Genomic DNA, 20,577 nt, shown 5'->3' with positions numbered 1-20,577 from the left:
TTTTATTTTTAGGTCACTCATCCTCAATATCTTCATTAGCAAGGGGGAGTGGTTAGAGCAGGGGAAGTTGTTACAAGGCGAAAAAAAAAAAAGGTTTCTCAGCACACTAATTACTGATCCGGACCTTTGGTAATGGTAAAGAACTCACAGAGCATTGGAGGAATCAGGAAGAAGAGAGATTAGGAACAACACGGTGCACAGTAACTCATTGGGGTATAACAATGGACTTTTGGTGTATCACGGAAACCACATCGCGCTGGCACAGGCAGAACTCTCCCTGGATGCTCTGAACTATCACTGCTGAGATTGGGAGGAGGCTCGGCGACAGCAGCACAGCCGCCTTTAGCCACAGGGGTGCTGGGACATGCCTGGGGAAAAAAATAATAATACCTAAAACCAGTGTGTTCCCCTTCCCGAGAAACAAACATGGTTGTGCTCACACTGCCCCAGGGGAGAGCTTTCCAAAGGGCAAAAATGCAGTGAGAAGAGGGGGAAAGCACCAAAATGTATCCCAAAAGGTTGACAGTGCCAAAGTGCCCCTCGATGCTGGAAATTGTGGGGAAGGCTGAGCCATATCCTCTACACAACTACCATAGTGAGATTATACATATCTTCTTTGAAAGAAGATATTAGAAGAAAATATTCTATTAACATATCTTCTTTGAAACTATCTGAAAGGAACCTGTGGTGAGCTGGGGGTCGGCCTCTTATCACAGATAATTAACGATAGGACCTGAAGGAACGGCCTCAAGTAGTGCCAGGGGAGGTTGAGGTTGGAAATTTGGAGACACTTCTCAGAAAGTGTGGTTAGGCACAGGGACGGGTTGCCCAGGGAGGTGGTGGAGTCACCGTCCCTGGGGGTGTTCAGGGAAAGGTTGGACGTGGTGCTTGGGGACATGGTTTAGGGGGTGACATTGGTGGGAGAGGGATGGGTGGCCAGAGCTGTTGCTCCGCCTCCTTCCCTCACAGTAGTTCCCCAAAATTACATAATGTTATTGCTCAGTTCCAGGAAGCAGGGGGGCGGGAATCACAGCAAGTGCACCGTCACTCCTCCTGGGCGCCTAATCTCCTCCCACTGGGCGCCTAATCTCCTCCCACTGCCGTTTTGCAATAAAAAGAACAGACGGTTGCCTCAGGAAAACTTTTTTACCCATGTTCAAGTTGCAGCCACTGAGCTTTTTCAGTTCTGAAGCCTTACTATTTAAGACAGGATTTGTTTAATATCTGAAGGTATTCCTACTGCAAGTGCTCTTCCGTAGGATCATAGGCTGAGTGATACCACTCCCTCGCTGCTACATGACGCTGCTGCATGACCAGGATAACACAAGCACTATTCCTTCTCTCATTCCTTAAATTGGAGCACAACCAAGAAGACACCAGGAGTAGACACACTGCTCTTAGGGTGAGTCCATGCTGGAGCAGCAAAATTTGGGGCCAGCTGAGCAAGCAATGCTCAGCTAGGGGCTGAAATGGGGAGGGAAGGAGCAGCCAGCCAGGGCAGGTTTCCATCTTCTTTCTTTTTCTTTTTTTTTTTTTTTCTTTAAGATTTTTTTTTTTAATTAATTTGCACTCTCCTCCGTCTTGCCTCTGCTGCCTCCGTCTTGCCTCTGCTTTTCCCCGCGATTTGTGGTTTTCTTGATCAGTACTGTGGAAATTTACCTCTTTGCTGCCTGAATGGATTCACACTTCCACACTGCCCCACACCACTCATGTGTTTCTGTGATTAGAGCCAAAAAAAAACAACACATTGCCCAAATTGTTCCTTTTCATCTGGCTTTATTGAAGCTTCTGCTACCACAGGGGGTGTGTAAATCTTCTTGCAGATGTTTAGAACTCCTAGCGTGTTTGTTTGTTTGTTTTAAGATATTTTAAAACATTTCACGCTTTTTTTTTTCTCCTGTTTATTTCTTTGGGAGGGCTTTCCCAGTCTTTCTTCTAATCATCTAGCTAAGGCAGCTGGCTGCTTTTTTTTTTTTTTTTTTTACTCCTGGGAGGGAATTAAAGAAGAATAAAGTTGAAAAGAAGCAAAAAATAGTATTAATCGGTAGAATTAATAATCTGTGTGGAGCTGCAGCAAAAAAGCAGACAAGAGAGGGAAAGAGGGAAGAGGGATGACACGTGGGTACAAGCTAGTAGCATCGCTAGTCGGTCGAGGGAAGTGATTGTCCCAATCTACTCTGTGCTGGTGCAGCTTCACCTCGAGTACTGTGTGCAGCTCTCATCGCAGTCTACAACTTCCTTGCAAGGGGAAAGTGGAGAGGCAGGTGACCTATTCTCCATAATCACCAGTGATAGGACCCGCGGGAACGGCGTTAAGCTGAGGCAGGGGAAGTTCAGGCTGGACATCACAAAGGTTCTCCACCGAGAGGGTGGTTGCACACTGGAGCAGGCTCCCCAGTGTGCAAGCCAAATCTGAAGCCAAGCCAGGCTTTGTCGTACGGAGTCTGGGGAACCTGCAGCCCACTCATATTACCACTGTTTATTCCCCCCTGCCAAATTCAATCCTAAAACTTCTTTGAAAACACTATTTCCCAGCACAACCCCTAGCACTGAAAGTTCCTCATGCAATTTTTCCTTGCGTGCTGCTGTATTCACTCAAAACCAAAACTTTTCTCCTCCTTAGGAGCTTATTCCTAAAAGTTTGCAATGTGGATGAAGGCTGTTTTGGAAACAAAATCTTTCCTTGTTAATTATTTCCCAACAACAGTGACAAGTTCTGTGCCGCAAGAGCTGCTCTGTTTGAACAGCAGACGGCTCACCCTGTTATCGTTGCAGGGGAAACTGAGATAAGGGGTAGCGGCAAACCACGCATGTCAGCACAGACTGATGGTGACTTATTACCTCCTCTGCTTCTTTTTCAAATTCAGATTCTTGCTTGCTTGCTGGGCTGAAGCCAGCTGGCGGAGGGTGTTCTGTCACAAACAGCTCAACTCCCTTTGAGTTTTGAACCCTAATGGGCGGTACACTTCTTTTAATTTATTTTAGCATTTAAAGTCAGTTTAAACTTCTGTCTTTCTCTTTTCTCCTTCTCTTTCCTTTTCTCCTTTTCTTTCCTTTTTTTCCTTCTCTTTCTTTCTTCATCTTTTCTTTCTTTTCTCCCATCCTTTCACCCTTCCTCCATTCCCCTCCAGCAGACCACAAGCCCTCTCCCCAACCACGGTTTCCCCATGTCCCCTCCAGATCCCCACAAGTCCTCAGACCCGGGGGGCTTTGCTGGGCCCCCAACACTCAACCCTCTCCTTGCTATCACAGTGTGCTCAGCCAGTTGCTGAGACAGCCCTGGATGTGTGGATGTGATCAGTGAGACCCGACATTTCCTTGCCAGCCATGGGGAAAAGAGCCCAAGGAAAAACTCACCCTGACCAAGAAGAAGTGCCGAACCCTCCAAGAGATGCAGAAAAACAATGCAAATGGGGTAATGCTGGGGGAAAGCGAGATCTGGGTCCAGTGGGGCACTGGTGGGATGGGCACCAGGCAGGGTGTTTTGGTGGGGGGAGGACAGACTCTGAATTTTACCATGTAGCCACCTCTGAATCACCTGGAGGACCTCAAAGAAGGGAGCTCCTATCCCAAGGGGGAGGGTTATAGGATCAACCGTGGATCCAGCAGAAAAAGGGCAAATGGGGGGTGGAAAGACCCAGCCCACATCTCCTGCTCTCTTCTCCACCAGGCTCCAGCCCCCATTGGATGGGAAGGAAATGTCATCGTGTACAACAGCTCCTGACTCCGCTGTGTGTGGTGCTGAGTGTTCTTGTCCTCATTCTGCTGGTGGCCTTGATTGGTGAGTCCCACCGGAGCATCCCCATGGCAGGGAGATTGGCCAGAAACCTGTTTCAGGGATGGAGTGGGGAATTCCAGGGTTTTCCCAGCAGGATAAGAAGCCCCCCAAGCATAGCACTGAGCCTGCTTCATGGGCACCCCCTTTTGTCCCCTCAACCAGGCTCTACTCAGCCTTTCCAAGCAGGTGTCCCATTTTGGTGCATCCCAACCCCCCTACATTTGCTGGAGGGGAATACATATAATTAAAAAAATGCTATTTTTCTTCTTTTTTTTTTTTTTTTTTTTTTTTTTTGTGGCTTTCCGTGCATCTCACCTGCTCGGTTTTCTCCTTTTACAGTTGTGCAGCAGCAGTCTCGCTCATCACATCCCCAATTCTCCCACTTGTGCCCAGACAAATGGATCGGCTTCCACAGCAAGTGCTACTATTTCTCAGAGAATGAAAGCAACTGGAAAACCAGCTTGGAGAAGTGCAAGGCCATGGAAGCCTCCCTGACCTCCATAGACAGCCAGGAGGAACTGGTGAGAACTGGGCACGAGTCCCAATGCCGGCTCTGGTGTGGAAAATGTGTGGGTCAAGAACAAAAACCTATTTTCCCCCATATTTCACCCACTTCCAAAGCCAGGAGAAGATGCCCTGGGGAAAGCACCAGCCTGGGCTGGGGCATGAGCAATATCACGTTATTTTCTCCAAAACTCCCTCCCTACATCCAGCTGGGTCCTGTCCTAAGCTTTGCTCTCAAGGGGCTTCCTTTTTCTGTGAAACTGAAGAATATTCACATCTCTCAAATCAAATCACCTTCCTATTGCAAGGTGCTCTGCAGGCTGGAGGTGGAGCTTGTGTTTTAGGAAGAAAGAACAACCTAAACCCTTTTTTTTGTTTGTTTGTTTTCTCTAAAGGATTTCATCAAGCGCTACAAGGGCCAAGCAAACCACTGGTTTGGGCTGCATGAGGATGTCAACGGCCAGTGCAGGTGGACCAACGGCACAGCCTTCAACGACTGGTCAGTCTCTCTGCCTGCTGGGGTTGGGTACTTTGGGTTGGCAATTAGGGCAGGAGTTCTTATAGGGTCTGGGATGGCCTCTTTTGGGACGGGGACCTTCACCTGCCACTGCACTGCTGGTTTTCCATGGGAGGCTTGGTGCGGACCAAGGATGCTGCGCTCTGAACCCCTATTAAACCTTGAATGCTGCCCCTTCTGACCTTCCCAGGAGAGGAAACCGCATCTTTCCTTCCAGTTTTTAGGGTAGTTTTCCTACTTTCTTCCCTTCTGCTCACTCCTGAGTGTGTCTGTGTTGCAGGTTTGAGGTGCGGGGAGGTGGCCCTTGTGCATACCTAAACCAGGAGATGATCAGCTCAGCCTTCTGCAACATGGAGAAATACTGGATCTGCAGCAAGCCCAACAACTACGTCGAGTGGAGGCAAAAGATTTACCCCTAGTAAAAGATCCCATAAACATAATGCTTATGCCAAAACTAGCACAGAAATTTGTAAAAACTTATGTAAATATGCTTTTTTGCAGCAACAGTATTCTAATTTATTTTCTGCTCAGATTCTTGCAGGCTCAGTCAATCTTCTGTACTGTCCAGCAACGAGAGGGATCTGGGAGTTTTAGCTGATAGCAAGGTGAATGAATATGAGCCAGCAGTCTGCCCTGGCAGCCAGGAGGGCCAACCATACCCTGGGGTGCATCAAGCATTATATCACTAATCGGTTGAGGGAGGTGATTGTCCCGCTCTACTCTGCCCTGGGCCGGCCTCCCCTTTGAGTACTGTGTGCAGTTTTGGGCACCATAGCACAAAAAGGACATTAAAGTGTTGGAGAGTGTCCAGAGAAGAGCCAGAGAGATGGTGAAGGGCCCAGAGGGGAAGACGTATGAGGAGCTGCTGAGGGCACTTGGCCTGTTCAGCCTCAAAAAAAGGAGGCTGATGGCAGACCTCATCATGGCCTACAGCTTCCTCCTGAGGTGGAGTGGAGGGACAGGCGCCGATCTCTTCTCTTTAGTGACCAGGGATAGGACCTGCGGAATGGTGTCAAGCTGAGGCAGGGGAAGTTCAGGCTGGCCATCAGGAAGAGGTTCTTCACCGAGAGGGTGGTTGCACACTGGAACAGGCTCCCCAGGGAAGCAGTCACTGCAGCAAGCCTGTTTGGGTTTAAGAAGCATTTTATCTGTGCTCTTAGTCACATGGCATGAATTTGTGTAAACCTGTATGTTTTTAATACTAGATCTGTAACCTACAAATCTGATGTGCTATGGAATTATGCTATTTTTTTACTATAAACTTCCTATTGGAAGGAGGATATGGTATGATTGGAACAAATGCAGTCTGTATGTACATATAGGTATGCTTTTTTTAATAAAAAAAAATAAACTGCATGCTAATTCCACCCATCCATACACTGATAGTCTCAGCTGTGCTTGGTCGCGTTCAAAACCTGAAATTACTCGCAGAGCTGTAACAAGGAGGGTTGGCTTCACCCCAAATATTAGCAGCAAGCGTCCTGCAGGCTGGTCTTTTCGGGGTGGGCACCACACAGCTCTCTGTCTCCTGCAGTCTTTGAAAGGAGATGGAAGGGTTCTGTCTGGCAAACCCACTTGTGGTCGCTCCCACAGCCATCAACATCCAGCTTCTTGTCTCTGAAGGTCATGCAGCCGTTCTCCACACTCTGAAGGGAACTGAACCTGCAAACCAAAACCGTCAGCACCCAAAAGCACTTCCTTTTGCTCTTGGGTGAGGGGGCAACGGGAGCTTCTCCCCCAGCCTGTCTCACTGGGCTCCAGGAGGCTTCTTGCTGCGGGCTTGCCCAGATGCGCGTGCAGATTGCTGTGCTTGCACTACCATCTGGCTCCTTCCTCCACTGGAGCATGCCCAGGGCATTAAAACCACGTTGGCTGCATAGGTGTGATAAGATCTTAGGTTGCAGTGCTCCGTACAGCCAACTTTTGGGCTATAAAGCCTTTCTGGGGGATTACAAAGCTGACATGGACACCAAATATTGGAGATTTTGGGGCTGAAGTGGAGCAAAGTTTCTCTGCACACCGCGGGTTGCAGCTGTACTCACATGGTGGCATCGAAGGAGGAGTTGTCCACCCATTTCCATATGTTGTTGGATGCCTTTAATCCGATCCACACCGTTAGCTTGTCCTGGCGGATGATCTCACGTAAGTGCTCCTGGGAAATGGGAGAGGAGCGGTGGCTTCCAAAGGCCTTCAGCAAGAGGCTCGTTGGGGTGCAAAGCTGGCTTTTTGAACCCATTTGGTTCATCCTCAAAGAGATGGGCCCTAAACACCACCTGTGCCTTGGGTGCTGCCTCACTCGGTGGGAGGAAATTGCTTAAATTCAGAGCCCGAGACACCGGAGGCTCCCCCTGAGCTCTGTGTCCCTCCTTCTTCCCATGCCAAAGGTGGGAAGAGGCCTCCAAAGCCCTTTTGGTGGTGATTCAGCCCTGTTACCTCCTTAGTACGAAGTGGCTTGGAGCTACCAAGCCTCCTGCCACCAACCAGCAGCTCCGGGGCAGTTTTTGCCCCTATACCCACCAAAACCGAGGACTTTTGGGTCCTTTTCTAGCCTTTTACACTCTGTACTTACCATATCAGCGGTGTTCCGGAGCACGGCCATATGGGACCCCCGACTTTCACAGTCTTTTTCACCATCCATCCAAGTCCCAGTTGATTTGGAAACCTGGTAGCACTGGTCCCCAAAAAGCTGCCAAGACGGGGGGCACAGCTTGCAGCCCGCGTGGCCTGGAGAGGAGATGGAGCCGTGAGACACCCCAGAATGTGCTCGAGGTCTTGCTTAAACCAGCCAAGAGGCACTGGGGAGGGAGCTCTCTCCCCTCCCAAATTTTTCCTGCCCACTTTTCCCACCCATCCACCACAAGGAGGACACGGTGGGGTAAGCACGGGGAAGGTGGAGAGGTGCCTCCTCCTCCCGGAGGCCCACAGAGGATGGAGATGATCAGCAAAACGAGCTCTTCCTCGCCATGCTCATTGACACCGAGCCGTGCTTGTAGCCCTCCTGTGGCACCCATCCCACCCCAGGGACCCCCCCGGGGAAGGGGTTACCTGCGGAGCCGTTCCAGTGGCAGAAGTAGCGCAGCAGGGAGGGAATCACGCACTCCTCCATCCTGCTCCTTCCCCTGGCTTCACTCTTGTTCTGCAGAGCGTTGGGAGGTGTCGGCATCTTCTGAAAAACTTGGAGGTAAAATTTTGTAGTGAGATTGAGGCTGTTTGGGCACAACACCATGAAAACCTTGCAGGGCTGAGTTGGGTTTCCAGATCTATTGTGCAAACTCTTTTTCTGGTCATGATTGCACCCAACTTTTGGAATAGCATAAAAATGTTGCTTGTGTCCACCACACTTGCTTTAAAAGCCTTTTTTTTTTTTTTTTTTTGTGTATGTTTTTCTGTGTTTTTGTTGTTGTTTTGTTTGTTTGTTTGTTTGTTTTGAGAGGGGATTTACTCTTGTTGGATGCGTCCCGTGGCATCTACATGGTTCCTGGGATAAAACCCTGTCCTCCCCTTGGCGAAGAAAAAAACCCAAAAACAACAAACAAAGTACACTTTCCCTTGTGATCGCTTGGGTTTTAGATTTGTTTTCACGCGGGTTTTACTTACCCTGCACACTGAGCACTGCCACCAGCACCAGCAGCACCAGGTAGCCCAGCCCGCTCAGCTTCAGAAGGACTCCGTGCCACTGTGGGCACACGGCGGGAGCTGAAAGAGTCCGTGGTTTTGTTCAGAAAGTGCTTTCTTGTAAAATAAAATGAAAATACAATGAAATGAAACGAAACGAAATAAAATAAAATAAAATAAAATAAAATAAAATAAAATAAAATAAAATAAAATAAAATAAAATAAAATAAAATAAAATAAAATAAAATAAAATAAAATAAAACAAAACAAAACAAAACAAAATAAAGCCCCTCTGTTTGAGCAGAAGTTGACAGATGTTTTGCTACCTCCACACACACACAAAAAAAAGTGAAAACCCAACGATCACAACCTTCTCTTTGCATCTCCCACCCCAGGACCCTCCTTGCGTGGGTCCCGCTGCTCGCCATTGTGCAGCTTTGGCTGGAGCAAAGCCTCCAGGAGCTTGGAGGGGATGCGGGGACAGACCCAAACTCTTGGGAAATTGGCCTCATTTAGAGCAGATGGTGGCCGGTGGGACCCGGGTCCCTCCACACCTCCTCTCCACCAGGGTCCTGGGCGTGTTTTGCCAAGCTTTGACTTCCAACGGCTTGCGTTGGGGCTGATTTTTGCTGCGGGGAGAGCAGCCCCAGCAGTGAAATCGTTGAAGCTCTGGCCGTTTGCAAGCTTCCTTCTCCCCCGTCCTTCCTTCTTTCCTTCCTTCCTTTCTTTGCCTGCACAAACCGGGATCAACCCCGCAACCCAACTGGCGCTTGGCCGTGTTTCTTGGCCAAGACGCAAGCAGACCCAAACGCCAGCTCTTCCTGGAGGAAACGAAGCTCGCTATGAGTGCCCACCACCCGAAATTGCACTTACTGTGATGCCTCTCAACAGCTGAAGAGCCACCTCTGGTCTGCCTTAAATTGGCGTAAATAATTTCCCCAGCCGTGGTCAGTTTGCCCGCCCGCAGAAGCGTCCCAGGAGTGACAACATCCCCGGGGAACCTTTGCGTTATGACTAACGTTCTTGCGCCTGCGTCTAGAACCACCAGGAAGTGGCTTTTTGTAGTCTTTGGTTTTTTGTTTTTGTTTTGTTTTGTTTTGTTTTGTTTTGTTTTTACAGACTTTCCTTTCACAGAATCATCTAGGTTGGAAGAGACCTTCCAGATCACCTAGTCCAACCTCTGACCTAAAACTAACAAGTCCTTCACTAAACCATATCCCTAAGCTCAACACCTAAATGTTTTTTAAAGACCTCCAGGGATGGTGGTCCCTTTCAGTCGAAGGATGGCAGGTAGGCAGACATCCTCAAGGCAGGAGGAGGTCGCACCTCTGGAGGTGCAGAAACACCTTTTGGCTTTAGTGAGTGCAGTAAGCATTGTGGTGCTGAGCTGTCAGGAGAGCAGAGAGGTGACAAAAGACAAAATAAAAGCCATTAAATAATATATATATATTTTTTTAATGGGGGCAGACCAACACGTACCAGCAGATAGTCAGGGAAGGACGAGAAAGGTGATATTTGGTAGGTCTTCCCTGGAATACGCTTGGGCATCAGTTGCGTGTAACCCAAAAGCTGGAAAGGGATGGTTTTGATTGCAATTTGTTGCTTTTTCTTCCATGCCAAGTCATTTATCCTGTAACTTTTGCACCAGAAGAGGCAAAGAGGGTTTTTTTCCTTGCTTATTTTCTGCAGCAAATTTACATATGCACTATCTTGATGTTTAATTTCATTTTCTCATGCCAGCGTGACCTAACCTCTGCTGCATGGAGCATCTGGCACTTCCTAGGACTGGGGAAAAAGCACCACCAGTCCATTCTGCTGTTTGTTGTTACTCTGCCTTCAGCTCTCATTGACATGGAAAGTTTTGTACTCAGTTTTCTGTGGTGAGCAGAGGGAGGCCCCCTTTTATATTTCACTTCCTTCGCGGTGCCAAAAAATGTGTCAAAAAAAACACACCACCACCACTAATTAAAAAAAGGCTGCACAAAGACTCTGCCTCCATCCTGACCATAGCTTGCAAAACTTAATATATATATATATATATATATATATATATATATATATATATATATTTATGTAAAAATCTGCATCCAGATAACTTAATTGCAAGATAATTATTTTGGATAGCCTGGTTACAAAAACTTCCTGTTTGAAGAAGTTCCTCCCAGCGATGAAGAAAAAAAATATAAATGGGGTAATGCTGGGGGAAAGCAAGATCTGGCTCTGGTGGGGCATTGGTGGGATGGGCAGTTGCCAGGTTTTTTGGGTGGGTGAGGACAGATTCTGCAGCCACCTCTAAATCCATCTGGAGGTCCTCAAACAAGTGCAGGTGCCTTCAAAAGACACGCATCAGCCCTGCATGCTCTCCCCATCCTTCAGTGCTCCCCCAGAGCTACAAACCTTGCTGCAACTGATTTCTTAGCATTCTTCCTAAAGGACTCTCAGTAGGCATTGTCCCAGGGACATCCCCCTGTCCCCTGGGAACCTTATGTCCCATTTCTCCTATTCCCCTTAAGTGTGCTGGTACAGAAATTGACCTCCTATGGGGTAGTACACACCAACGTTATGATTCTAGAAAATGGGGGTGTACTGCCGAGTACTTTGCCATGCAAGGGGGTACCGTAGAGCAGAGGTCCCAGAAATGCTTCCTTTCTCTCTCTTTTCTCACACTTCACCCATCTCCAGCCCTCACGGAGCGATGGAACCACCTCTCTGGCATTTTCTGTCCTTGCCCATGTTCCCAGTTCTGGTGCAAAATCATTTTTGTTCCACAATACTGAGCTTATCAAAGGCAAGCATCCCCTGTAAGCCCCCTCTCAGTTTCCCCAGCTTGAGCGACTCTCTGGGACCCCAAGAGCTGCTTCTCGCACCCCACTTCTTCCCCCCGCCAAGCAATCGCCACCCGGGGTATCCTCTCGCCACCACAAACCCGTGGTGGGGACGGAGGATCGGACCCCGCTACCTGTGTCCCGGGGGGGTCCCGGCCTCTTCTTAGCACCCCGCCTGTCCAAGGCCATGTAGCCATCCTCATCCTCCATGGCAGGAGGACACGCGGCAGGTGGAGGGGACACGATGGAGTCTGGAGGACAGGAAACCAAAATGCTCAGAGCTGCAACGCTGAAGTGCAAACCAGCGGCGGGGCCAGAGCTTCCTGCCACAGCTCACGGCCGTGCAATGCCCCTGTTATATATGGAGTGGTAATTCGTGTTGAGACAATGGTTGATATTAATAAAGAAGGGGGAGATTTGGGAGTGTGGCCATGGGGGTTGGAAAGCCCCGTGGTTGAGATAACATTAGACTCTTAAGGATGGGGCCATCAGGAATATAAAAGAGTTTAGAGGGAACAAAGAAGGGTGATTCAGGAGACTCCATGCAGTCTCAGGTTTCTTGTTCTCCAGATGGTTTCTTGTTCTCCAGCCATTAAGGCATGGATGTTTCTGGGTGTTTGCTGTTATATGCAAAGTTGTTTGACCAATGAAAAGTTGTTTTGAAAAGAACTGCTGTGGAGAGGAGGGTATAAGAGCGGAGCCTGCCCTCAAGATAAAAAAGGCAACACCGATGAAGTTATGTCATCAATAAAGAAGCAGGAAAAAGGAGTGAAAAGGAGCAGGCTGGCAGAATGGAGACCAGGACGGGAACAGGCTCTTTGATCGCCTCATGAAGATGGGTTCAGACAAACTCAGCAAACTGCTCAGAGAAGCTCGTACAGAAAGTCACTGGAAATGGGTGCACCGGAGCTAGGAAGAAGCTCAAGCTGAGAGAAGTGGACCCGCACACACCTGGTGCTCAGGTGAGGGACACAAGATCCTCCTGCCTCCTCCAGGCTCACGGCCCACCCTTTTGTATCTTTTATTGTTTTACCTCATCCTCGTGTGGGCCCAGACATATCCCCTTGATGTGCACAAGGCACTGCTTCATTGTGGTTCCAGTAAAAAAGGTACACGTGCTTGAAAGCAGCCAATAAATGTGTTCTTCCAGGATTTTATTGGGGAAAAAAAAAAAAAAAAAAAAAAGCACACACAAACCAAACAAAAAACAAAACAAAACAAACAACAACAACAACAAAAGCAAAAATATTGTTTCTTTTTCCTGTTATAGCAAACCACAGCTACAGATTGACTTTTCACACCATGAAAAAAACATCTTGATCAACTAGGAGTTGTTGTCGCCCTGTCTCCCCCTTTCCCTCTGCACCCCCAAGGATGCAAAAATAAAAAATGATAATCCTGTTTTGAGGGGAAAAAAAGGTATTTGGATATGCACCCTAAAGGATATGTGCCCTAAAGGATATGCGTCCTACAGCCAACCAGACCTCAAAGCGCCTCAAAAACACCAGTTTTGCCTCAAGAAGAGGGGAGTTGTAGCTGCATTTCTGCATCCCCTCCCCTTTGCATCATTTCATCAGTCCAGCTGAGAAAAAAATGTTGCATCCAGAGCTTTTGCCATTATTCCTCCTCTCCTCTGCCCCTGCGCCGGGGAGGGTGTGTGTGTGTGTTAAAAAATCTTCCCATGAACCGGGTTTCTTCAACAAAAGTATCACGGATTTGCTCCTCTTCCTCTTTTGACACCAGGATAACATCATTAAGAGAACAAGCAGCGAGCAATGAGCGTATGAGTTATTTATTTTATTTATTTATTTGCATACATGTCGTGGGGGTTTTTATCTCTGCAGTCGTGGCAGGGATTGTTTAAAAGCAGCAGCTGACACACGGGACTATACGAAGTGGTGGAGTCACCATCCCTGGAGGTCTTTAAAAGACGTGTAGGTGTTGAACTTAGTGATGTGGTTTAGTGGAGCACTTCTCGGTGTTAGGTTAGAGGTTAGACTCGATGATCTTGAGGTCTCTTCCAACCTAGACAACTCTGTGATTCTGTGATTCTCTGAACCTCTCCACATGGACAGTATTTGTTGCAATGAGATCTGAGAAATTGCCACGGTCTCTGCCTCCACTTCCTCCTGGCTGTGCACGCACGGTGCTTCCTCGTGGTCGTGGGCCGGGTCCTCAGGGCGAAGGCCGTACGTCTTCCTCTTTATGGACTTTCCACCTCAGCCACAAAACTCATCTAAACCAGTTCTTACTCAACAGAGGATGAGCTGTCTTCCCATTTTATTGCTTTTCATGTCTTGCTAGCCAGTGTTTAAAATTGTTATAGATATCCCTTGTCTTCCAGGATTATCCCATCTCAGTCCTTTCCTGGTGGTTAGTTTCCGATGTCCATCTGTGTTAGCTAAAACTTGCAAAATCACCATGGGGTGACTTCTCTAGACCTGCTGTAGTTCTACAGTTAGCCCTTTAGCATCTATTCCTTCCTTCAGGGCCATATCCACCATTTCCATACATGGCTCATACAGCATGTATTATTGAAGACAACGAAGAGAAGGTTCATTAACGCACATCGGATGCTCGGCCCTTGCCCGGGAAGCCGGGTTCCAGCATGAGTCATGGTTTTGCAAGAAGACAAAGCAGCCACTTTCTAACATTTCCCCTGAGCTTTCATTACTGAACTTGAGCTTCCGTTACTGAACTTGAAAGGATGAGGAGGGTGGTTTCTGGTGGTTTCGGTCGAATTTCTTAGCTGTGCTCCTCTTTTGGACGCGGTGGTGTAATGGCTTAACCCGACTGACAGATAAGCACCACTCAGCCACTTCTTCCCGCACCTCCCCTTCCCACCCCGTGACACTGCAGAGAGAATCAAAAAGAAAAAAAAAAAAAAAAAAAAAAAAAAAAACGAAAGCTTTTGGACTGAGATAGAGACCGTTTCTTAAGACAAAAAATAAATGAATTTTTTAATAATAAATGGTGTGGAATACCCTTTTGGACAGTTTGGGGCAGTTGTCCTGGGTCTGTCCCCTCCCAGCTCCTGCTGCACCCCCAGCCTGCCCGGTTGCAGGACAGAGCAAGAAGCTGAAAAGTCCTTGTCTTGGTGTAAGCTCTGTGACAATTAAGACATCAGCGTGATATCACCATTCTTCTCATCCTAAATCCCAAACACAGCACCATACCAGCTACAAAATGAGCACCGGGCGAGCGTGTTTGGACTGAGCGAGTGAGCTTGGGGCTCTGCTAAGCGGGCTGTAGGGTTCTCGTGGGGATGTTGCCATCTGCTGTTTCCACCAGGCAGCACCATTTGCTTACAAGACATCCTTTACTGACAAGCCACCCCAAAAGCTTTTTCTATTCACCTTTTTAACCAGACTGAACTTTTTAACCTGACTTCTCCCAAGAATTGTGGGCAGGGGTCTTCAGGACGTGGGCAGTGGTCTTTGGGAGGAAGACCGTGTAGGGAACCATGGATGTAGATCATGGAAAGCTGGTGGGATGATTCCCAGGACTGGAGCGTGGCTGTTGATGGCTACAAACTGTTCAGAAGGGAGGAAATAATTCCTGTATTAGGAGTTGGATAGATTGTGAAGAGCTCTGCCTGAGAAACAGCCACGACCAGGCGGAGAGCTCGTGGGTGAAAATCAAGGATCGGTCCGGTAAAGGACCGGTGGTTGGGGTCTGCTACAGCCCATCTGACTGTTGTGCTCACAAGCTCTTGTCCTGAGGAGGATTTCAACCACCCAGACATCTGCTGGGATAGCAGCATGGTGAGATCCAGACAATCCAGGAGATTCCTGGAGTCTGTTGAGGATAACGTCCTGGTCCAGGTAATATAGACGGACCGACACGAGGTGTAACCTTACTAGACTTGGTGCTCACCAGTGTGGAAGAGAGCTTTACAGAGGTTACGACTGCCTGGTGACGACCACTACCTGGTGGAGTTGGTGACCCTGAGGAATACGGGTCTGGCAAAAAGCAGAGTCAGGACCCTGAACTTCCAAAAAGAGGACCCTGAACTTCAGGAGAACAAAATTCTGTCTGCTCAAGGAATTACTGGCTGGAATCCCCCATGAAACTGTCCCTAAGGCCATAGGAATGGAACACATGCACGTATATACATGGATAAAAATATATTTCACAGAATAACAGAAAGTTAGTAATTGAAAGGGACCTGGAAAAATCATTTTGTCCATATATAAATAATAACAATAACAATAATAATAACATAGGGCACAACAAAGTGCAATGTGGTCGATGCTCTTCAGATGATGTCGAGAACATCACCCCCAGGTCTGGTCCGTAAGGTTTGAGTCTTGTTCAGCTCTGATGTTAGTCAGCACCTCTTCCACCTCAGGTTCCATCCTTAGTCATCAGGCTTCAGTTTTGACCTCAAAACCACAGACGCAAACACTTGAAAGGATTTCTGAAGAGCATCATCCTTCATCAATGAGAGGAGCCGCCAGTGTCCAGCATGGAGAAAGTCCTTTCTCCACCATCTTTCTCAGGAGCTGCCCCCACAGCCTGGGGCTTGCTGCAGATATAAGGCCGGCTCTGCCAACAGCTTGAGGTCGCCACGTCCTCGCCATTCAAGTAGACGCACTCTGCGACGCCCTGCACCGGGAACCTGCAACGACAAGGAATGCCACTGCAGCCTTCTGCACTTCCCCGTGCCCTTTGGCAGCAGTGCAAGGCCACGGCACACCGGGGCCATCAGGCTCTGCCCGCTCGCAGGACTCACGTCAAATTGAAGCTGCTGCCATCCACCCACCGCAGTTGTTCACCCCGTCTCCGCAGCCCAAGCCAGGAATCCCCGCTGTCTTTGAACTGTCTCAGAAATTTCTGGGCGGCAAGGAGAGAAGCAGACAGTCAGAAGATGCTGGAGCACCGCGCTCCGTCAGCCCCACGGGACTCGCTGCCCCGCTGTGGGAGCCCCACAGCCACCCAGCACCCCGCACTCACCAATTCCCAGTCCTTTTTCACCACGACCAGCGAGGCCCCGTGTCTCGAACACTGCTCCTGGCTCCAGCTCCAGTTGCCTTGCTCCTGCTGCCCCGACAGGTAGTAGCAGACGTTGCGGTACCCAACCCATTTGTAAGGGCAGGCCAGCACCGGGGCTGTCTCCTGCTGTTTTCTGGTTGCTGCAGAGCAAAGGGGACATTAAATGAGGTTATAGCAAGAGGGGGATCGGGCTCTTCTCCCTCCCAAGTGGTAAGACAAGGGGAGAGTCTCCCAAGCTACACCAGGGGAGGTTGAGGTTGTATATTAGGAGGAATTTCGTTACCAAAGGGGTTGTGAGGCATTGGAATGGGCTGCCCAGGGAAGTGGTTGAGTCACCATCCCTGGAGGTCTTCAAGACACGGGTAGGTGTAGAACTCAGGAGCATGGTTTAGTGGTGGACTCCTTAAAGTTTGGGCTGGATGATCTCAGAGGGCTTTGCGTAGCATGGCTCGGGTTGGGAGGGACCTTACAGATCACCCAGTTGCAACCCCGGCTAGTTCTATAACCCGGCTGCAGGGGGGCACGGGCAGCTCTGTGTAGAGGGGTGGGATGGTGGTGGCCACTCTGCCCTTACCTATCAGCACAACCATGCTAAGAATCAGCATCAAGGTCAGGAATAGCAGCACATCACGCTGTCGCTGGGTTGTGCAAACCCTGCCTGCAGCAGAAGGAAAAGAGATTTGTGGTGAGGACGGGGCTGTCCCACAAGCAGCACTGCCCTCACGTCGCCAGCACGACCAGAAGGCGATGCCAGGGGGATCACGGACACCCCTCGACCCCGTCTCCCTCCTCCTTGGCACGGGGTTCACCCCCACAAGTGCTGCAGCAGCAGGAGGACAGCTCAAAACCCAGCTGGGCACTGGCCCTGCACTCACCCAGGCATCTTTGGGTCCTGTTTCTGCCTGTGGGTGCAGCATCTGTGGGCATCGCAACAGAAGAGGTCGCCGCCGTGTCCTGGGGGTCCTGGGGCTGGTCGGGGTCCTCATACTGGGAGGTGAGGCCACTCTGCTCGTCTTGCACCATAGTGTTCACTGCTCCAGGAGTGCTTAGCACGTCAGAAGGCATTGGTGCTGCTAAAAAAAAAAAACAAAAAACATAGAAGGCAAGGCTCGGATGCGGTTCCCCTCCCCTGCAAGCCCAGCAAGCGGGGTGATGAGGTGGAAAAACGAGGCTGAAGGAGAGATCCCTGGGTGGCTGCAGACAGCAGCACCACGAGGCTCGGCCCCGTAGCTCCACCAGCGTGCACCCAGCTGTTGAGAAACACCAAGCATATCGTGCAGGATCCCACCCAGGGCGTGTTGAGCATCTTCAGGAAAGGAAGAGGTGGAAGGAGCTCGCAACGTCTGCAAGCAGATTCACACAGCTCTTCCATTGTGGGTTAGTTTCTGAAAGGGAACTGAAAGGGAGCAATTTGGGCAACATGAGGGTTTTATGCACACACACACTGCAACATGAGAGCTCACCCGATGCAGTTTTGGCATTGAAAGCGAAGGCAGAGAAGAAGAGGGTAAGAAAAAAAAAAAATTGAAAACACACAAAGAAAGGCAGGAAAGAGACAAAGAATTGAGAGTGGAAAAATGGGAGAGGGCAAAGGAACAACAGCAAAAAAAAAAATCTTTAAAATGAAAGAAAAAAGTTGGGAAACCCACCCTGGCTGGCTGCTCCTTCCCTCCCCATCTCAGCCCCGAGCTGGGCATTGCTTGCTCTGAGCATTGCATTGCTTGCAAGCATTGCTTGCTCAGCTGGCCCCACGTTTGGCTCAGATGTGGACTTCCCCAGCGGTGCATCAAGTAACTGAATTCTGCTTCTTCACCAGCTTTTATGAATCTGACAGGGAGCGGCAGCCGTGCTGCGCTATGACCTCATGTCACAGCACCTCGACACCAGCTATTGCACCACCTTCCTGCCCTACCCTCCCCCTGTCTCTGGGACGTGGGAGAGAATCAGAGAAAAAAAAAAAAAAAAAAAAAAAAAAGCCTGTGGGTTGAGATAGAGACAGTTTATTAAGGCAGCAAAGAAAGGAAAATAAAAATAATAATGGGAAATAATAATGGGAATAGCGCTACTACTACTAATGTGTACAAAACAAGCGATCCTCGCAGCGTTCAGGGTCTGAGCAGGGCAGGCGATGAACTCATGCAGTGCATATTCCCTCGGGCTAAGCTCAGTACCATGAGAACAAAAATGTTTTTTTTTTTGCACCAGAATTGGGAAGATGGGAAGCAGAGGAAATGCCAGGGAGGTGGGCGGCTTCACAGCTCCGTGAGGGCTGGGAATGGATGAAGAAAAAGAGAAAAGAAGCATTTTGGGGACCTCTGCTGTATGGTTCCCCGTAGCTCCGGGGGAACAGGAGGATGGGGAGAGCATGCAGGGCTGATGTGTGTCCTCTAAAAGCATTTGTTTGGGGACCTCCAGATGGATTTAGAGGTGGCTGCATGGAAAAATTCAGAGCCTGTCCTCACCCCCCCCCAAAAAACCCTGGCTGGTGCCCATCCCCCGAGCAAGATCTCACTTTCCCCCAGCATTACCATATTTATGTAGGTTTTCCTCATCTCTGGGAGGGTTCAGCTCTTCTTCTTCCTCAGGGTGAGTGTTTTCACAGTCTCCTTTCCCCATGGCTGGCAAGGAAATGTCAGGTCCCGCCGATCACGTGTAACTGTCCCGTCCCGATGCTGCGACTGCCGGAGCACCCTGCGATAGCGAGGAGATGGTTGAGAGCTGGGGGGCCACCAAAGCCCCCTGGGTGTGAGGATTTTTGGAGATCTGGGGGGAAACGTAGGGAAAAAGTGGGTGGGAAAAGGGTTTGCAGATTGCAGGAGGGTGAGGGAAGGAAAAGGGGACAGGAAGATGCACGGGGCGGAGGCAGCGGAGTGGGGGAGAAAGGAGCAGGGGCAGGCTAAGGAGCTGCAAGAAAATTCAGCCAGCACCGCGGCAGCAGCAACTTTCATAAAGCCAGCTGAAAAAGAAGAGTTTTGGGAAACGTGAGGTTTTCGAGGCGCTCCTCGCCGAGCCACGGCGCTGCGTGCGCCCATCGGGTGCCAAGTTCATTGAAAGAAGGGAGCGAGCGAGAGGAGGACGAGAAAAAAAAAAAAATAAATAAATAAAACACAGCAGAAATGCAAAAAAGAAAGGTTGAGAGAGTGACGAAGAGGGCGGGCAAAGGAGCAAATAACGAAGTAAATAAATGAACTTTAAAGCAATGAAAGAAAAAAAAAGTTGGGAAGCCCGCCCCGGCTGGCTGCTCGTTTCCTTCCCGTTTCAGCCCTGAGACCGAGCGGTGCTCGCTCAGCTGGCCCCGAATTTCGCTGCTCGGAGGCAAACTTACCTTCTGAGCGTCTTCTCCGTTGTGATTTGTTGCAATAAATGTGCGGAGATTAAATGAATCACGAAGGACAGCCCCCCGTTACGTAAGCCGTTGCTTTTGCCCATTGCCTGGCCACGGCTACGCCTTCACATATATGGAATGTAAATAATTAAATAAATAAAAGCAACTCAAATGACTCAAAAGCTCACTGCTCGCGCTTGGAGTTGCCCTCACCATGTTACCCTGGCTGCCAAAAGAGGAAGGGAAGCAAATCTCTGATGCTTGTGATGAAGAAACCCCGTTCACAGGATGATTTGAAACGTCCTGTCCCCGGTGCAGAAGCAGAGAGGGGGAGAAATAATGGCAAAAACTTCCAGATGTTTCTTTTTTTTTTTTTTTTTTTTTTTTTTTTTTTTTTTTTTTACTGCTCTGACAAAATGTCCCTGCAAAGGGGTGGGTGAATGTTGCTTCAACTTCCCTCTTCTGAGGGCAAAACGGTGATTTCGAGGCTTTTTGAGGTCTGGTTAGCCCGACCACATATTTAAAATAGGGCGCATATCCCTTCGGGTGCGTATCCTTCGGGGTGCATATCCTTTAGGGTGCGTATCCAAATAGCCTTTTTTCCCCTCAGAACAGAATTATCATTTATTTATTTTTTTATTTATTTATTTTTTTCCTTGAGGGTGGAGAGGGCAAGGGGGGAGACAGAGCGACGACAACTCCTAGATGATCACGATGGTTTTTCGCGGCGTGAAAAACCAATCTGTAGCTGTGACTTGCTACAGCAACAGGAGGACAGGAAAAAAACAAAGAACAGTGCTTCATTTTTATTTTATTTTATTTTATTTTATTTTATTTTATTTTATTTTATTTTATTTTATTTTATTTTATTTTATTTTGTTTTGTTTTATTTTATTTTATTTTATTTTAATTTAATTTAATTTTATTTTATTTTTCAGTTTGGTTTGGTTTTGTGTTTCTTTTTTGCAAGAAAATCCTGGAAGAACACAGCCGGAAAGCTGTGCACAGGCAGGGGCTG

The 20,577-nt window shown here is 48.7% G+C and overlaps 2 protein-coding genes and 1 long non-coding RNA gene across 5 annotated transcripts; 1 reads left to right on the top strand and 2 right to left on the bottom strand.

Annotated features, from left to right (window-relative positions):
* Window positions 1-1,149: 1,149 nt before the first annotated feature.
* Window positions 1,150-6,141, top strand: LOC309889177 (C-type lectin domain family 2 member B-like). The gene is made up of 6 exons (XM_082781933.1): window positions 1,150-1,402; window positions 3,253-3,415; window positions 3,671-3,781; window positions 4,118-4,299; window positions 4,678-4,781; window positions 5,080-6,141. Exons 2-6 carry the CDS (start codon window positions 3,328-3,330, stop codon window positions 5,216-5,218), a joined length of 624 nt encoding a protein of 207 aa, XP_082638059.1. The 5' UTR covers window positions 1,150-1,402; window positions 3,253-3,327; the 3' UTR covers window positions 5,219-6,141.
* Window positions 6,142-6,917: 776 nt separating this feature from the next.
* On the bottom strand, window positions 6,918-8,947 carry LOC309889191. Its single transcript, XR_014319201.1, has 3 exons — window positions 8,397-8,947; window positions 7,845-7,973; window positions 6,918-7,523 (listed from the first exon to the last, which is right to left on the bottom strand). It is a non-coding gene; the product is annotated as an uncharacterized lncRNA (long non-coding RNA).
* A 6,404-nt stretch (window positions 8,948-15,351) lies between these two features.
* Window positions 15,352-19,646, bottom strand: LOC309889169 (C-type lectin domain family 2 member D-like). Of its 3 annotated transcripts, XM_082781919.1 has the most exons (7): window positions 19,560-19,646; window positions 18,763-18,925; window positions 17,110-17,307; window positions 16,809-16,892; window positions 16,196-16,374; window positions 15,975-16,075; window positions 15,352-15,860 (listed from the first exon to the last, which is right to left on the bottom strand). In XM_082781919.1, exons 2-7 carry the CDS (start codon window positions 18,848-18,850, stop codon window positions 15,680-15,682), a joined length of 831 nt encoding a protein of 276 aa, XP_082638045.1. In that variant the 5' UTR covers window positions 18,851-18,925; window positions 19,560-19,646; the 3' UTR covers window positions 15,352-15,679. The 3 variants fall into 3 exon arrangements, with proteins under 3 accessions (XP_082638045.1, XP_082638046.1, XP_082638044.1); XM_082781920.1 differs by lacking the exon at window positions 19,560-19,646 and having other exon boundaries at window positions 17,110-17,304; window positions 18,763-19,536; XM_082781918.1 differs by lacking the exon at window positions 19,560-19,646 and having other exon boundaries at window positions 18,763-19,532.
* Window positions 19,647-20,577: the final 931 nt, after the last annotated feature.

The sequence above is a fragment of the Aythya marila genome, assembly GCF_965140915.1.
Source record: "Aythya marila genome assembly, chromosome: 33".
NCBI lineage: Eukaryota > Metazoa > Chordata > Aves > Anseriformes > Anatidae > Aythya > Aythya marila.
This window is presented reverse-complemented; position numbering and strand designations above follow the sequence as displayed.